Source organism: Neolamprologus multifasciatus, chromosome 4, assembly GCF_963576455.1.
Source record: "Neolamprologus multifasciatus chromosome 4, fNeoMul1.2, whole genome shotgun sequence".
In the NCBI taxonomy this organism is placed as follows: domain Eukaryota; kingdom Metazoa; phylum Chordata; class Actinopteri; order Cichliformes; family Cichlidae; genus Neolamprologus; species Neolamprologus multifasciatus.
The window spans coordinates 5,845,097-5,863,901 of NC_140442.1; the positions used below are offsets into that span (position 1 = coordinate 5,845,097).

At 38.7% G+C, this 18,805-nt stretch overlaps 1 protein-coding gene across 1 annotated transcript in view; it reads right to left on the minus strand.

Annotated features, from left to right (window-relative positions):
• Window positions 1–14,437: 14,437 nt before the first annotated feature.
• The window catches only part of LOC146519610 (uncharacterized), a 13,214-nt gene continuing 8,846 nt past the window's right edge, over window positions 14,438–18,805 (minus strand). The window contains exons 3-5 of the mRNA XM_085157559.1: window positions 17,338–17,962; window positions 17,126–17,245; window positions 14,438–16,131 (exon numbers count right to left, since the gene is read on the minus strand). Of these exons, the coding sequence (XP_085013685.1) occupies window positions 15,138–16,131; window positions 17,126–17,245; window positions 17,338–17,962 (1,739 nt within the window). The 3' untranslated portion in view covers window positions 14,438–15,137. The remainder of the gene's footprint in view (window positions 16,132–17,125; window positions 17,246–17,337; window positions 17,963–18,805) is intronic.

An 18,805-nucleotide genomic window follows, 5' to 3' on the forward strand; every position in this document is an offset into this window, starting at 1 on the left:
AAATCCAGCGATGGAATTGTGTTTCTGTGTGAAGCACAAATACTAGGAGACTGGGAAATAGTTGACACCACATTGCAACCCTAGAATGTATGTTGTAAGTGATCTCTCTAAAGAGAGATCAAAGGGGGATTGTGAAATTAGTATTTTAAATTAGGCTATCTTATACCCATAGTCAAGATAGATGAGTTATGTTAAACAGCTGTAGAACATAAATGTATTTCTTAGTCTAGGATGTGTGCAAAATATGTAACTTAGTTTCCTTATACTTTTAGATTAAAAGAATATGACCCCCTTTTGCAGTATATTATTATAGTATGATTAGACCAAATGTCTCAGTATATTTTGTTAGTAGGATAGACAAAAGTTCAAGTATATCTCTGGGGATTAAAAGAATGTGACCATCCTTTGGGTTCTGTTAGACAAGTGGGCGCCACCATTTATCTGCTGTGAATGTTTTACGCTGTTTTCTTGTCATGTCAGACTGCTTAAATCATTCTCTGAGAAGGTTGCGTGCGAAGGACCTTGGTCCAGTGATAGCAGAAACAGACCACATTCTGTGCCCCCACCCTTGTAGGAGGTAGAAAGACAGGGAGCCGAGGTCATAACTTAGGCGCCACGACAGATAAGAGAGTGTGAATGTTTAGGTTTACGACCAGGTGGGGGCCGGTAGAAAAGTATAAGAAGCTGTGTAACACATCGCCATTTTGAGACTTGCTGTGACCCTCTCTGCATCTCTCCCCATCATGATGGTTGTTATGCTCAGTGTGTGAAAATTGTATGGAAATAAAGGATTGTTGATTGAGCATTTATACACCGAGTAAGTGTCCTTCCTTCAGCCCAAAGATTCAAAGAACTGGGAGAATTCAACAATCTCACATCTGTTCTCCGGTGATCAAAAGAAAGAGATCAGAAAAAATTACCTAAAACTTCCCATTCCTCCCAAAGCTAAGGAGGTCCACTACAAAATCCTTTCTGGTATTTACCCTTCCAAAGAATTTCTCAGACGTCGCTTTGCTATTGATAATAATTCTTGCTCTTTTTGTGATGGGGATATTGAATCAACAGAACATTTATATTCTGTAAAGCCCTGTGGAACGATGTGCACTACTGGCTCTTTCCAAAGATTCCAAACTTACTTGAATTTTCTAAAAATGATATTATTTTTGGTTCTCTAAGAAAAGAAAAGAAGCTTGAAAATGTTTTAAATGTAATAATTATTATGGGGAAATTCTTCATTCACAAATGTTGTTTTCTGAAAACAAAGCCGTCCTTTTTTACTTTTCACAAAGAACTCTGCCTCTTCCTCTCACCTGTTAAATTTATGGACAAAAAACAAGCTCTGGTTCTGAATCATATGATTATTGAACTAGATCTGCTAGAAAACCCCTAAGGTATAATGTCTTTTTTTCTTTGTTTTTTTTTTTGTTGTTGTTGTTTTGTTTTGTTTGTTTGCTTTGATTCTGTTTGTGGTTTGATTTTATTTATTTATTTGTTGTTGTTTGTACTTCCTGTTTATTATCTATCTTCTATATGCTGGAATTTAGCCTGTTCTGATACTATTTCATGTTGGGAAAATAGAATCTTTGTAGAGATAATAATTTGTAGCCATAATTGTTGTACATTTCTGTGCAAATAAAAAAAAAAAAAAAAACTCGTGTACTCATGATACGTCATCAGTCAGAGACCAAGTACTGTTCCAATAGGAGAAGGGTCTTGCTGCAGCCAGATGCTGTTGTGGTGTGGGGGGGGAATTTATAGCGCATCCCAGCTCAGTTTCCAACAATGGTGGCAGCTAGTTAGTTTTAAAATGACTCTTATTATTCTTTCTGGGTCACAAAATAAACATTTAACATATTTTAAGGCGAGAATGTAACTGTGTAAACCTCAAATATCTCCTCAGTTTATCAAGACACCACATATTTTCAAAAGCGCTCCTATGTTTTCGGAGACCTCTGTTACCCACTAGCTCGATAGCTAGCCGGGAGCAAGGCTCACTAGAGCCCGTGAGAACACCAGATTCCCGGCAAATCGTTTTCAAACCCACCGCTGTCTTTCGCTACTGAGGTTAAACATGATATATAAGTCACTTAGATAATTTAAAAATGTTATTGTTTGGCTTTTTTTAGTATTTATTTGTTCCTGAGTAAATCGGTTTGGCTGAGATTAAAGTTATAGTTTTTACACAGCTGAATAAACATCAAGCAGACAGCTGATTATCAGAAGTGTGAGATGCTCGAGAATTTACTCCGGTGTCCTGTTATATTTTAGATAGCAAGGAGTTTATTAAACTTCACCGAAACAACTTCACCGAAACAAAGCTATCATATAACTAATGATAGTTATAACTATCATTAGCTTGCAGCTTTAAGTATATAAAGTGCTCTTATATAAGAGCAGATGCATGCTGGTGCAATAAGCTGTACGTTTTATGTCCAATGGATACATGATCTGATTAGTCGACTAATCACAAAAATAATCGGTGACTAGTCGACTATCAACAGCCCTACTGTTCATACACTAGAACATTTTGGAAAGACTTCAGTAGATTCATTGCTGGACATCTCTACAAAGACTTTACTGTGAAATGGGAAAATGTTGTATTTTGTTTCTTTTGAAGGCAAAAAAAAAAGAGATGTTTACTTTATAATAAACTTTTTATCTTAGCTAAATTTTATTTTCACAAATGCAAATACAGTAACCAAAAACCTAATTTTAAATATTACTATAATGATGTTTTATGTTACATATAATTGATTTGTGGATTACTTAACAAAATGCTATGAAAACTATTACCATTTGTAGTAATTATAAATTATTTGAATGTATTTAATTCTTTGTATTACACCCCCTGGCATATATTAATTTTGCCCTGGTTGTATACACGTTCTGTATACTGTTTCTCAATAAAGTTTAATAATAATTTAAAAAAGGATCAAAGAGTGCTGTGGATCATTCTGCGCATGCTCAGATCATACATAATGAAATGAAATTCATTTTTAAATACTTTGCTATTTAACAAAGGTGACTTCCCTCTAACAAAGGTGAATTTTGCAACACCTGGTGGCGATTCACCGTTATCAACCCTCAAGCTCGTGAATTGGCTCACTAGCTTTTACGTTTATGATCGATTGCTACTGTTGTCTATCGCATATGTATTATTTGGAACCCAGCTTACCTGTAAAAACAGAGAAACAGGAGGTATCAGGAACTACCTGGTGCGCCAGCTCTGCACTACTCTTCTAGCGAGGTGTCGGCTACTGATGTGTAAGACACCGAGCGCCCTCTGCTGGCGGAACTTATATTACAGCAAAATAGACACTAGAAGTAGTTTTTCCCAAAAGGAAGTGACATGAAGCATATAAATAAAATGGGGGGCTGCAATTTTCATGTATTCATCTATGATGCCACACATGCCCAAAACTTAATTTAGCATATTAAATAAATGTGAATGACTAGAAACAGTTGTTTCCTAAATATAAGAATATAAGAATAGAATAGAATAATCCTTTAATTGTCCCACAAGGGGAAATTTGGTTGTAACAGCAGCCAAAAAGACACATATACAAACAAACAGTACAGAAAACTGCCCAAAATCAAAATATGTAACTCCAAAATAAAGTTTATTTCAAGCCACTGAGCCAGTGATCCTGAAATATATGCAAGAAAAAGCAATAACAAAAACACTAAAATACTTCCTCTGTGTGTGTGTGTGTGTGTGTGTGTGTGTGTGTGTGTGTCACCGTTCTCACCTCCGTGCGGGCGGGTAGGCTCGCACACGCCACTCATTAAAAGCAGATGCAGGCTCAGAGGGCTCAGCGAGATGAGGTGGGCGGGAAGATCCAGAAGATCCCTTTCCAGCTGTGAATCATGGGAGGAGGGATCAGCTTGGTTTGGGGTAACCTGCAGCACCAGGTATTACCCCGTCCTCCTCTGCTACAAACATTTTCAGTGAGTGTATGAACACACTGCAGGGCTGACATCACACTGCAGGGCTGACATCATCTATCTACATTTACACCTGAAACAGGTCTGTGTGTGATATTGTTGCATATTTGTCTGTTTGATACATGTTTTAGATTATAAAACTTGTTTGCATTTTAGACAAAGATAATAAAGATATTACAAAAAGTATTGTTTAAATTATGGTTTCATTTATAAAGGGAAAAAACACTCTCCAAACCTGCCCTATCTGCAAAAGTAACTGCCCCCTAAACCTAATAACTGGTTGTTCCACCCTCTGCAGCAGGAGCTGCAATCACGTGTTTGTGATCCTTCATCCTGATCATCAACCTTTCTGACTGAAGGTCATTTCTGCCAGCAGGACTTTCATCAGCACCACAACACTTAATGCTAAACACAAAGTTACAAAACTCAGTTCACAACTACGCAGTCTGATCTACAAAATATTGATGAGCACAATTTGAGCCCAGACAGCACAGCGGTTACCCTCTAACCTGAAACAGATTTTTAAAAAGTCTCCTCTCTTTTCTTTCCTTCTGTAATCCATGTATGAAGCAAACACCTGTCAGTATTTCCTTCAACAGGACACAGTAATGTGCAAAAGTGTTGAGCTGCCCTTCAATTGTTTATATTTGGAGTCAAAGACAAACATTATATAACACATTTGATTAAAAGAATGTTTAAAAAATGTTTTTAATATTATATAATATTTAAATTTTAATATTATATACCTCCCAATCAAGGGTTCATACGCCTTTTTCTGGCTCCAATTCAAGCACTTTTTAAGCACTTTCAAGGTCCATGTTCAAGCTTTCCCAGCACATGGCCAAAAAAAACCCCACAGAAAGCATGTTTCACTTTGCATCACCTCACTAAGACCATGTGAAAATGAAAACGAATCATCTTAGGTTGACTTAAAAAGCCTTTCTTTCCCACAAAACAGGAAAACTGCACCAAACATCACATATTTCAAGCACCCATGTGAACCCTGTTTACAGATAAATACAGATTCAATGAAACTGCACATTAATCCCATAAATATGAAGCTCTGACCTTCTATGTGACTGAAGGTTGATCAGTGACTAAATCAGTGGATCCTAACAGTGAGTCCGGAACACACTTCCTAGTTGCCCTGCACAGTACCTAAGGACTCCAAGGTGCAATTTGCTATTGCAATAAACTATTATTTATTTATCCACAATTAACAACTCTTGCACTTAATCTATAATAAAATGATGACAAAAAATATAATGAAATATATTTGAAATAAAAATTTAATACAATCAGTTTCTTAATGTATGTTCTTTAAAACACGGTGTGTGTTTATTAAATGTCATAATTATAATAATCCATAATTATGTGGATATGCATATTACATATATACACACAGAAGCAGACAGGATAAGACTAGTGTCATATCTGAGACAGTAACCAGGGCCGGACTGTTTCTGAAACCTCCATCATTTTCATTGTGCAACAACACGGCAGCAGAGGACAGTTTGATTTTGTTATGGGAATAAATCACTACTGGAAATCACAGGACTCAGATCAACACATGATCTGCTCAACGATCTGTGCCACAGTAAATCTCATGCAGTGCTACTTTTAAAACTCTCACATATTTGGACAATCTATAATCTTCTACCACAAAAACATACAATTGTTCATTGAAGTAAACACACAGAACAGTAGTGGATATTTTAAAAATGTGTTTATTTATTTTGATTTGCTGCTAACTGCAAGGATTTTATTTGTAGTTTTTGTAGTAGGAAGCACTGCAAAAATTACAAATAAAAAAGTGCAGTTAACAAAAGCAGTGCTCTCCACTATGTAAAACCCTCACCTGAATTTTTAGGCTTTTCAGTTCAAGCCAATTAAATGAAACCCAAAAATTCAACCCCAACAATCAAATGATCCCCTATGAGCAAGCACTCTGGCAACGGTGGAGAGAAAAAACTCCCTTTTAACAGGAAGAAACCTCTGGCAGAACCAGGCTCAGGGAGGGGCAGTCTTCTGCCATGACTGGTTGGGGGCGTGAGGGGCAAAATAAAATCAAACATAAAGGAGAGCACAGCATATTTTAGAAGGGCGCCGGCCTTGAGGCAGACCGAAGAAACGGTGGATGGACAAAATCAAGGAAGATGGAGAAACCTTTGCTGAAGAACGGACCCTGCACCAGCGGGAACAGCGCCAGGATGAAGGTGGACTGTGGATGGAAAATATTATTACTGTTTTTAAGGGGTTTCTGGTCCACATCCACAATTACAGTAGGGCTGTAATTGTGGATGTGGACCAGAAGCCACAATTGTAGCAATCCCCGCTCTGTGGGGTCATGATTATTATCATGACCCCACAGAGCGGGACATTCACTTTAGCCGAAAAGCATTGCGATGGCCCAGCAAGCTGCAGGAACAACAATGGCCACTGTGGCAAGACCTAAACCTATTTTAAGTAGGCGTTTGGCACCATGACACCACGAACCATGGGTCTCAGCCTCCTCAGGTTCAGGAGCATTGCTATTTATTGTACACTGTGCTTCTTCCGCTAGGCGCTGATGATTTTCCACAGTTTTCCTGAGTTCTGCCTTTTCATTGCTATTTATTATACGCCGTGCTTCTTCCGCTAGGCGCTGATGATTTTTCATAGTTTTCCTTAGTTCTGCGTTTTCATTGCTATTTTTTATACACTGTGCTTCTTCCACTAGGCGCTGATGATTTTCCATAGTTTTCCTCTTTTTTTTTCCTCTTTTATTGTCACAGCGTGACAATAAAAGACCCTCGGCTAGCTCCAACAACGAAGCACTGCTAAAGGCTAATGCTAGCCAAACAGCCGGGTCGGTAAACCCACTGCTTGACTACGGTCATGACTACACGGCTTTTTCACTACCTCTCCCAATAACTGTGGACGTAATGGACGAGTTTCCACCTCTACCCGTCTCACCCAGCCAGTCTCCGGCGCCAAAGAAAGCCCTGCATTCAAAGGTAGATAGCGTGGATATTGTTGAAACTCTGTCAAAGCTAATTGACTATGTGCACGTTAGCATATGCTACTTCCGGTGCGGAAACTCCTGTGGGGAGCTTTGTTTCCGGTGTCCTATTCGCGCCCTGTTTACGGTCCAAAACAAGTTAAGCAAATAAATAAATAAAGCGGCGATTTACATTTCTATAGATGTCTCGGGCATTTACCCAATATATCTGTAAATGATGTTCATCGACTTGTCGATATTTTTCCCCCACGCCTCAGGGGAAAAGAGAAAATGGATTCAAATGTTATATTTCTCAGCTGTCCCTCGTTTATCGCAGGTGTTATGTTCTAAAAATAACCAGTGATAGGTGAAATCAAGTAGCCAATTTTATTTTTTGACGGTGCAAAACGTTTCGTGTACATCGTGGACATACAGCACTGCACTTCAGAGTCACACTGCTAGCGATAGATGCAGCGATTCTGTATTGTACAGGAGAGACGGAGGAGATCGTCTACAGCGATCAGGACGCAGGACGTAAAAAAGCATGCAAACTTGCACTAAAAAATCTGTGAAACAGCGAGGTGAAAGGTGAACCGCGTTATAGCGAGGGACCACTGTAATTTTGAAGGTAAGTCACAACATACCCTTCGTAAATACTAATGTATAGAAACCGTTACCAGCAATCATTAATTTTTTGTGTGGCTTTTTTTTCACGGTTTGTTAACATGCTGTGTAGGTGTGTACTTGACTAGCTGATATCGACATAACGGAAAACATCTGGTTTGACTATTGTTCACCTGTAGTTTGAATGCTGAACATTTGCCTGTTTAAATCATGAGACCAGTCACTATACAGAGATGTGCTTCTGCTGCAGTGATGCAGTTCTGCTTGTGTTTAGTGATGTAAACAACTGATCGATCTAAACTTTTTAAACGTCAAAATTGATCATTAGATTTTTATGACACAACAGTGGTGAGTGTTCCCACCTTCTCCTCTTTGTAACTTAACGCGATCGTTCCGTTTTCGAGTTTTCACATCAATTTTGGAGTATATCTTTGCAGTAGCGATTGACCGCAAAGTAAAGCTACCGGAAATGTACAACCCCACATCCGGTCTCAAACCAGGAAGTTAGCATTTTCTCGTGCACAGGGTCAATTAACGAAAGAATGGATGACCTGGATCAGAAAAACTGGACTTTGCATGTGAAGAGATAAAAGATGTCAAATGCAGAGTGGGCACTTTGGAGCAGAAAATCTCCAAAGAGGAAGAGCGTATGACCAGCAAAGAATCACAGATCACGAGCGATACTCCAGACGGTGAAACCTCAGGCTGTTTGGTGTCAAGGAAGAGCAACAGGATGATACATGGAGAGTTGCTGTTGAGATTTGTCAGGCCTGTTGCCTGAATGTAAAAATCAACTTTCTGACACTGTACATCGGGTCGGCTCCAAACGCCCAAACAACATCAGTCCCAGACCTATTATCATCCAGTTCATCTCCCGCAGAACCAGAGATGTCTTGGCTGCTTTCCACAGGCTATCTCCATTCTTAAAGGAGAACCGGGACCTGAAGTTGGCTGAGGACCTTTCCTGAGAAGAGAGGGAGCGCCGCAGCAAGATGTGGCCTATTATTGAGAAGGCTCGCAGAGAAAATAAAAAGGCCTATTACGTCGGATGCCGGGGTTTTGTTAATGGGACGGAGGTTTTCCCGTCTTCAGAATGAGAGGTGAATACGGGGGAGCTAAGGAATAGAAAAGTCCCTACAATGTTGCACAGTTGTTTGGACTTGGTTGAATGTTTTTCATTGATCCTTCTGATGTTTTGGATCATTAAGTCTATGCTTCATTTATATTTCGAGGACACTTTAAGTTTCAGCACCTGAGTTGTACCTTAAAAAATATTTCTTGTATTTATGCCGAGTTATTTTCATCCCTGCAATGCTCGGTCCCTTAGTGAGGTTTATTTTTTTGTTAAGCACACAATATTGGTTCCTTAAATTTCTAGCGGTTTATTTTGTGTTTTCTTAATTGTCATTTTCTATTGTTTCCCTTAATGCCAGGGGGTTGAGACAGATCTGTAAACGTAAAGCCTTATTTTGTTTGGTAAGAAATATAAAAGTGATTTTTGTTTTTTCCAAGAAAGCCATTCTGTATCTGCTGATGTGAACTTCTGGAAGTCTCAGTGGGGTAACGATGTTTGGTATTCGCACGCCACAGAGAGGTCAGCTGGGGTCACAACACTCAAAGGTAGCTTCGGAGGTATTGTTCTACATTCAGATTGTGACTCTTTGGGTCATTATATTTGTCTGGTAGTAGAATACAATCACTCCATTTTCAGAATTTTGCTTATTTTTTCCGCATAGAAAAAAGTAGATCTAAAGCCAATACTATTCATAAATTGAATATAAATGGTACAGTCAGTGATGATGCAAAAATTATCTCTCGATTTTGTTGTAATTTCTACTCAAGTTGTATGAATCCAATTATAACGCAAAGGTCGCTACCCAATTTATTGACTCTGTAAATAATGTTGAAATGATTAAAAGTGCTGATAGGCTTTTTTGTGACAGTCCAATTACTGAAAAAGAGATATTGACATCTATTGAATTTCTTAAAAACAACAAATCTCCAGGCACAGATGGGCTGGTGGCTGAATTCTATAAATCATTTTCTTCTCATCTTGCATCCTTTTTGTTGCAGGTTTATAATGAAAGTATTGAAAGGGGCACTCTTCCCCCCAGCCTTACTCAAGGACTTATTACTTTAATTCCCAAACCTAAGAAGGACCTACTTTTTATAGACAACTGGAGACCAATAAGCCTCCTATATAATGATTATAAAATATTAGCTCTATTGCTAGCTAGAAGAATGAAATATATTTTGGATGATATTGTAGATTAGACACAGTCTGGATTTATGACAAACATACACATCTCCAATAATATTAGACTCATCTTGGATATTCTGGACTACTCAGCATTAATATCTGATCACTCATTTATCCTTCTCCTGGACTTCTATAAAGCCTTTGACTCAATTGAGCATGAATTTATATTTCTTACACTTTCTTACACAGAAATTTGGTTTTGGTGATATCTTCTGCTAAGATATCAAAACTCTGTATTCCAATGCTAATAGTTCTATTAGAATGAAAAATGGCACCACTTCTCGTTTTAGTCTTAATCGAGGGGTACGCCAGGGTTGCCCAATTAGCCCTTATCTTTTTTTACTTTGCACCCAAATTCTTGCCTCTCATATTTCGAATAGCACTGTGAAAGGTATAAATATAGCAGACAGAGATTGTCATCAGTCAATTGGCAGATGATACCACAATTTTTCTTAAAAATGCCAGCCAAGTGCCAATTGCTTTACATGTAATAGAAGATTTCTCAAAAGGGTCTGGATTGGTGCTAAACTTAAATAAATGTCAATTATTACCTGTCAAAGAGTGTAATGTTCAGAGTATTTGTAATATAACAGTTAAAAATGAAGCAACATATTAGGTCTGATTATCTGCAAAGATCCAAAAGACAGAATTTCACTACATTTTCCCCCAATTATTAAAAAATCTCAAACCAATTTAAATCAATGGTTGCAGAGAGATTTAAGTTTAAGAGGAAGGGTATTGCTCTCAAAAGCAGAAGGTCTGTCTCGACTGACTTATGCAGCAATTTCTCTGCATGTGGACGGCAAAACTTGTAAGGATATTGACCGAATGCTCTTCAACTTCCTCTGGAAAAACGGGACACATTACATCAGAAAAAGTGTAGTGATGAATGACTATGAACACGGTGGTCTCAATGTTTTGGATTTTACTACTCTAAACAATACATTTAAGATTAATTGGGCTAAACATTTTCTAAAAATCCAATATCCATTTGGAATTTTATTCCTCACCACATTTTCTCTAAGTTGGTGGTCTAAATTTTATCTTTGGTTGTGATTATAATATAGATAAGCTTCCAGAAAACTTGTCGATGTTTCACAAACAAGTTCTATTAGCTTGGTCCCATATATATATATATACTCAACTTTACACCCCATACGTATTTAATTTGGAATAATAGGAACATAGTGCATAAAAATAAATCATTATTATTTTTCTATGTGGGTTGAGAAACGGATTGTTTTAGTGAATCAGCTGTTTAATCCTAATGGGCAGCTTATGTCCTATTCAGAATTCTTAAACACCTATAAATTTCCAGCCACACCCAAAGAATATGCCATATTATTTGATGCAATACCTACGGGTATTATAATGCTTTTTAAAGGTATTCAACCTTGCATATCTTCTGTTTCTCCCCCCAACCCTTTGGATTCACACATAGGAAGAATCTGTCTAACAAACCATAGTAAAAGTAATAAGAATATTCATGCTTTGTTCCAGACAGAATCTCTAACTATTCCACATGTGGTCTCTTATTGGAATTCTTTTGTCAGTGACAGTGGACAATTCCTAACAAGTATCTGGTAACAAATAAAGTGAAGGAAGTCTCATTTAAGTCTAATTTAAAATACTGCATAAATTTTATCCTGCTAATCATTATATGACAAAGTTCAAAAGGGACATAAATGTGAACTGTGGATTTTGTGGAAGCCATCCTGAGACTGTGCAGCACCTCTTCTGGATCTGTTCATACGCTAGAACATTTTGGAAAGACTACACCCCCTGTGATATATTAATTTTGCCCTGGTTGTATACACGTTCTGTATACTGTTTCTCAATAAAGTTTAATAATAATTTTTAAAAAAAGGATCAAAGAGCGCTGTGGATCATTCTGCGCATGCTCAGATCATACATAATGAAATGAAATTTATTTTTAAATACTTTGCTTTATTTTTGCACAATGGGAGGAGGCGCTGTCGCGTCGTCCATCTTTTATACAGTCATTGGTTAAAATCATTAAATAAATATATTAACTGTAAATCATTTATACTATTTTAACATATATTTAGAGTAACTGCAGAAAAAACACTGCAGTACATCACACATTAACAAATCAGTGTGAATGCTGATTAAGCATTATGAAACACGTAGTGTAGTCCTTATTATGCCATTATACAACAAAAGCACACGAGTGAGAAGAAAGCAATCGTTGCAAATGTCATACATTATTTGATAGATGTAAGCTGTATGAATATGATATTACTAAAGACAATGTACTCATAGGTGATTTAGACTCATTGACGTACTGTTGCTGTCCCCAGAAAGGCAAAGTAACTAACATTCTCGGACTTTTTCCGCATGTAAAAATGAAATTGCATTTGTGATGAGATGATGGATTGTATGTTTGTCGGGAAATTTTTGGGAAGAAAAATGAGAAAATATTTGTTGTATTTCAGCATTTTCAAACACTGGTTCAACTTGGACAACTTGATTAGTGTTTTAGTTTGTTTTCCACGTTCACAAAATCGTTTCAGTTTTAATTATTTCTCAAAAGTCTATTTTTTTTATATTTATTTTAGTAAACAACATTATTTTTCACAACTAGTTTTAGCTTTTAGTTTCGTTTTGGTTTAACCTGGGAAGAAGCACCAATTAGCTGGCACGAACCGTAGCATAATTCCCCCACTGTAATTCCCCACAGCCGAGCTGCACAGTGCCAAGGCGACAGCGTATGCTTGAACGCTGAAGCCGTGTCCCTGCCGTGTTTCCTCACTGTAGCCGAGCTATTCGCTAGCCGGCAGCTGCACAGCATGGTCCGACCGGCGCATAACCTCTTTTTTTTTTTTTTCGAAGCGATATGCCGGGGAAGGGGGACCAACCAAGGGGAAGCAACGGCCAGCTAGGGGGAACCAAGCTAAGGGATACCAGGGGAATACCGGGGCTACCAGGGGAATACCGGGGCTACCAGGGGAATACCGGGGCCACCTAGAAGGGAGAGAGACATCGCCCACGGAGGATGCCGAAGCAAGCTCTAACAGACGCAAGCACACAGTACTCTCAAGGTAAGCACGCACACACACACCAAGTGGAGATCAAACAATCAGATCAAACAGGGATTAGATGATTTACAGTTGGCTGACATCATAGAAGTAGACACCTTTTTAAATCTGTTCTCAAACCTAAAGCAACCTGTTACACTTTTGTTTGGTTTGCAAGCTTCAGATTAAAATCTTCCCACAGCTGTGGTTACAGCCCGAGAGGCAGAGATCTGATATAGGCACATCCTGCTGAAGATAAAGTAAATTCAAACAATGGTGAAAGTAATTTTATTTTATCACATAGTGTTTAACATGACTATTACTGATATAACCTCACAGGTACACCTTGTTGTTACTACGTTGGACCCCTCTTGCCTTCAAAACTGCCTTAATTTTTGTAAAAAAGTAAAGAGGTTTTGTAAGCCACACATTACTTTAGTCAAGTATGTACATTTAAACATGGTTTTAGCTTTCAAAGAGCAATACAAAGAACTGAATAACAATAAAAAATTTACATATTTTATTACTTAAAATATATATATATTGCCCGGATCAACAAGGTCCACGTCAGGTGTTGAGGAACCAGGGCACCCTGACGAGAAGTGGGCTACTGGAACAAGAAGGCATCGGTGGGCAAGAGACGAAAACAGGGCGTTGTTGGAATGCTACTACGCAAGTAACCCTGGCAGAAGGGGTTACATGAATAGGATGAGGGACCTATGGATTCTTCGATACCCAACATCCACAATGACGGCAAAACAACTAGTAGCTCAGTGTTACAACATTCGAAAGAAGGGACTGCTCTCACAGCTAGAGATTGATGAGGTACAACATAAATGCTACGGCAAGGGGGAGCCAGGACGCCAGGTCAGGGGGGAGATATCATCACCCCCCCCAAGATTGGGTACCAAGCCCCAAGTGCGATACGGGAAGGATCGTTGAGTGCGAGAGAAACTGACCTGAAAGATCATGGCCAAGCTTGAAACCTGGACCCCCCCGTAGCCGGTTACCAAGATTACGTGTACCCTCAGAAGGTCTGCTAGATGATGCTAATGCACTACGGACGATACCTACAGCCACAATTACCGACACTAACAAGCTGATATATATATATATATATATATATATATATATATATATATATATATATATATATATATATATATATATATATATATATATACATACATACAGCCCAGGGCAGCTGTGACAAATAAACGTACAGGTTTTACTCTAAGGACAATATGCACATATACCAACAATGACCTTTTTAAATACTGTAGCAATAAAATTAAGAGCATCACAGTTGTGGGAATTCTGTTTTGCTTCATCTGGAAGATATCATCATCATCATCATATATTTGCCTTTGAAACTGTAATTACAGCTGTCACATGTTTTATAAGTGAAGCTTGCAAATGTGTAAGAGGCCACTGGAAAAGGTATCCATGTTTATCACATTATCAGAGAGTCTGACTAAATGTTCTGAAAAAATTTAAATTCTATTTTTATGTAAAATATTGATTCTTAAACAAGAAAAACTACAACATCTATTTTTTTGTTTTAGTTTTCATCTAGTATTAAATCAACCACATCAACCACAGGCATAGCTTTTTAATTATATTCACTAAAACAATTCTGGATATTAACACATTTCACTGGATAAGTTAAAACTTTATATATCAACAGAGGGAAAATTTAAGGATACACGTATTTATACAAAAAGAAACAGACTACATTTACATTATGATCATTACATGTGATTAGTGCTGCTGTTAAATTACCAGTGCAGTACACACACAGCAGACTGGTCAGACTGGTACAAGAATATTTCATCTGTTCTAAAATCTATGCACCAGAACTTCATGTAATTACTGTGTAATAACAGAACTATATTACAGAAAAAATGTCTATATCTGGAAGTAATTCTTAAATAATGTTATTAATAAGGTTTTATATTTGACTGTACAAATAAAATGTTCAGCAGAATTATGTACAAATCACATATATTATTCAAATTTTGCATTGACAGATATTTTCTCTGATACTTTATATTGCAGTAATCACAACTCTAGAATATACATTTTTTTCAGTTGACTTATTGGCAATTAATGTAATTACAGCATGAGGATGCCTCGCTGCGTGCTGTTACTGAAAAGACCTACAGTCTGATGATTGCTTTCAAACATTTTCCACATAAAACGGCTCTATGATCTGATCATTTTTCAGTTAGCATGAGTCGAGCACTTCAGTGATCAGTAATTTACAACTGTTTCATTGCAGTTTTTTTAATCATTCAGCAGATGGTTCTACCCTTTCTGCTTCACTCTGTTTCTTCACCTCCATCTCCAGATAAATTGGAGTCTCCAGGACAGCCTTCTTTTTTTCTGATGTTGGCAAACCTTCATTCAGAGAGTCATGCATCTTCTGCCATGAGTCGATCTCTGAACGCCAAAGTGCAGCTCTGGCTCTGATGAATTGTGAGACTTCAGTCTCGCTGCCTTTAGCCAGACTGATGCTGTCTTTACAGATGAAGAAAATATCCATGCCGAGGAAGAGAGCATTAACTGCAATGAGACCTGCTCTTGCTGACTTGGAGAATGCAAGGGTCCCTTTGGCTGCTGCCTGACCAATATCTGGGATATCTGAAGCCACCCTGGGTGCATTACGTAACGCTTGTCCTTCTTGAGCCACAACTTTCCCAGCACTCGTGAGCAGCTCTTCAGTTTGTAACACCTTAACAGCAGAAGCGGCATCAACAAGTGCATCAATATCCTTTCCAATAGTACCAGCGTTAGCTGCAATCTTGCCAACTCCCACAACCATATTTATGTCAAGTGCGTCCAGTTTGGCGATGGTTTGACTGGTAACCTCCTCCAGACAACTCTGGAGACTCTGTACATCCTCCATAAAGTTCTTGAAGACTTCAGAGGCTTTCTTTCGTTGTGTAGCATTTACTCCAACCTCTGTTGCAGTGGTCACAACGCTGTTGACTCCACTGGTGATTCCCAGCCCGACTCCAGTCATTGTCAAAGCTAGAGAAACTCTTGCTGTGAAAGGAATTAATGCCAAACCAACAATGGACAGCACACCTCCAACTGCCCCCACGGAGCTGCCTGCCACACTGGAAATCTTTGCCCCCTTATTCATTTTGTCTAACTGAACAGCTGTCTCCTCCAGCTCCAGAAACTGCAGCATGGTGGGCTGTCGCTTGTCAAACTCGCTAATGAACCCATGGCACGGTTCCTCCTGGAACAAGAACACCATTCGGAACTGCTCGTTCATCCTGAGAGAAGAAATTTAAAAAGAATTAGTGGGGTGACACATTTTAAAATGTCAGCATGTTATTGCAATATTAACAATATTTGGGTTTAGCTTTTAAGGCTACATGACCAACAAAAACATGTCATGTGTCCTGCAAAACATTTTTTTGGTTGCAGGGATAAAAGTCCTCCCTGCAGCCCATGAACAAGACTAAAGGTTTAACCTCCTACGACCCAAACTCTTTCAAGTCATGCATTTTTAATTTCTCTTTGCTATTTGGGCTGATTGGGACCTGATGAATGTAAAAACAAAGAATTACCTGATTTTTTTTTTTACCTGATTTTTGTTTCTGAGAGAAATGAGATCCACATATGAGGACATTTGTTTTAAATTTTGATAGAACAGTGGCAGTATAATGTCCTCGTAAGTGGATATTAGGACTTTGTAGAGCAAAATTTTGTATTTTGGTCTAGACAACCCAAAATGTGATCTCCACATATGTGGACGCCAGGTCCTAGGAGGTTAAGAAACATCTACACTGGCTTCACTTTTCAGATCCAGAAGCTACATCATTTTTTTTTGTATAGTGTAGTGTCCAGGCAAGCATGTTTATCAGGGGTCTCGAACTCCAGGCCTCGAGGGGCAGTGTCTTGCAGGTTTTAGATGTGTCCTTGATCCAACACAGCTGATTTAAATGGCAAAATTATCTCCTCAACTTGTCTTGAAGTTCTCCGGAGGCCTGCTAATGAACTAATCATTTGATTCAGGTGTGTTGGCCCAAAGTGAGATCTAAAACCTGCAGGACACCGGCCCTCGAGGCCTGGAGTCCAAGACCCCTGATGCACTAGGAGTGAAACTGGTCTCACTGCAGCGGCAATGTCTACGTCACAGCACCAACATCAAAGGACATCTTATGCAGGCCTGTAGGACACCAGCAGTATCTGACCCCTGAGATGAAAAACAAACAAACAAAACAAGCTCTGTGCTGACACATATTTTGGAACAGAAAAACTTACCTGATCTCATCAAGCTGATTTACGTGATCAAGCATTCTCTGTATGTCATCCTCAGACAAATCCACATCAAGATCAACCACAGTTTCTACAGCCATCTTCAGACCAAAGTCACTGAAGCAGCTGTGAAGAACGCATGTCAACTTATTTTATACAATAGATGATACTTAATGTGAAAAATTCCTTAATATTTTGTATATTATTTATTTGTTTACCTTTTGTCCAACTTCTCACAGATTGTCTTGGAGGTCTGTATGTATCTGTCTAGCTGATATGATGGGACTTCCATATTCTGGAGTTTGGGAAGGAAGAAGGCGTTGTCGTCTCTTTTAAACTCCAGCAGCAGAGGACAGATTCCTCGTGCAGCCAAGATGACAGCCTGAACATACTCAGGACTGATCCCTTCTGGAAGGTGTAACACCTGGTTCTCCGTGAACACATGCAGCGAGGTCACTGCCAGCTTCTCCACTGCATCCAGGAAGCTGCTGAGACTCTCCAGGCCACTTGCAGTGTCCTTCAACACTTCGACCAGCTCATTCTCCAGCTCTGCACACTTGCTGTCTACATTCACAGTCACCTTGCTCTTCATATACTCCACAAAGGCTTTACCTTTTTCCTCTGATTTAGTAACATGGTTGATGTTTAGGTCAAGTGCGTCAAGTCTATCTTTGATATCGCTCATCATTTCTACCTCGGTGTCTCTCCAGAGCATCCATTTAGAGAAGATCTCACAGAATGCTCTGACTGTGTGGATGTAGGTGAGGGTGTCTGTGGTGTAGCGGTATAAGGCCTCCTGTAGCTCCTTTCTGTAACACAAAGCATCATCTGTTTGTGAGGTTTCTAGGGGAATTCAAACAAAACTTGTACATGACAGCTCGGTCGCAGAGCTCAGTAAAAAGTGCACTACAGAACAACTTTAATAGTTTAAACACTTTTATTTAAAATGTACAGCACAGCACAGAGTCCAACACAAACCAAAAAATACTTCAGATTTTATTTTGCTAGTAGTGCTAAGTGGGTAGGCACTTGGTCCACAATAGCTAATATTAGAGATTTTGTACCAAAAATTCAATTTGTGGAAGAATCTTTGTTTAATCTTGGGCTAACATCTCACAGGATTGTCTTTCTCTTTTTAAGTTCCCTTTCGCACTATCCCTCTTCCCTTCTGTTTTTCTTTTCCTTCATCTTTCTGTCTCCCTTTCCTATCCCTCAGTCATGTCTGTCTCGTCTGTAACAACTGAAAATAAAATAAAGTAAATAATAACAACAAAGGTTGATCAAATGGACCAATACGGCAAGGCCGTGATGACCATTTGGCAAAGTAAATCCATTGGGTATCCTTGTTGGTCTTCAGACAACAATTCTGACGGCTAAAGAACCAAATGGGACAGGCAAAAAAAAAAATCCTTCCACTACCATGACCTGGATGACTGAGAGCCTACACCGATGTCTCACTGTGGATTTGATGCAGGATCCAAAATAATCATATAGATTTTCTTCATAGTCAGTTTGAAGTAATGATAACGGGGTTGTTTTTTTTGGGGTTTTTTTTTTTAAGTGACAAGAGTGCCCAGGGGAAAGCAAAAGATGACAACAAGTGTCAGCACTCTTTGGCACCAAAGGACAGTCCTACTCCTTCTTAAGACTGATGGTAAAAATGTAGATTTGGTATTAATGTACCCT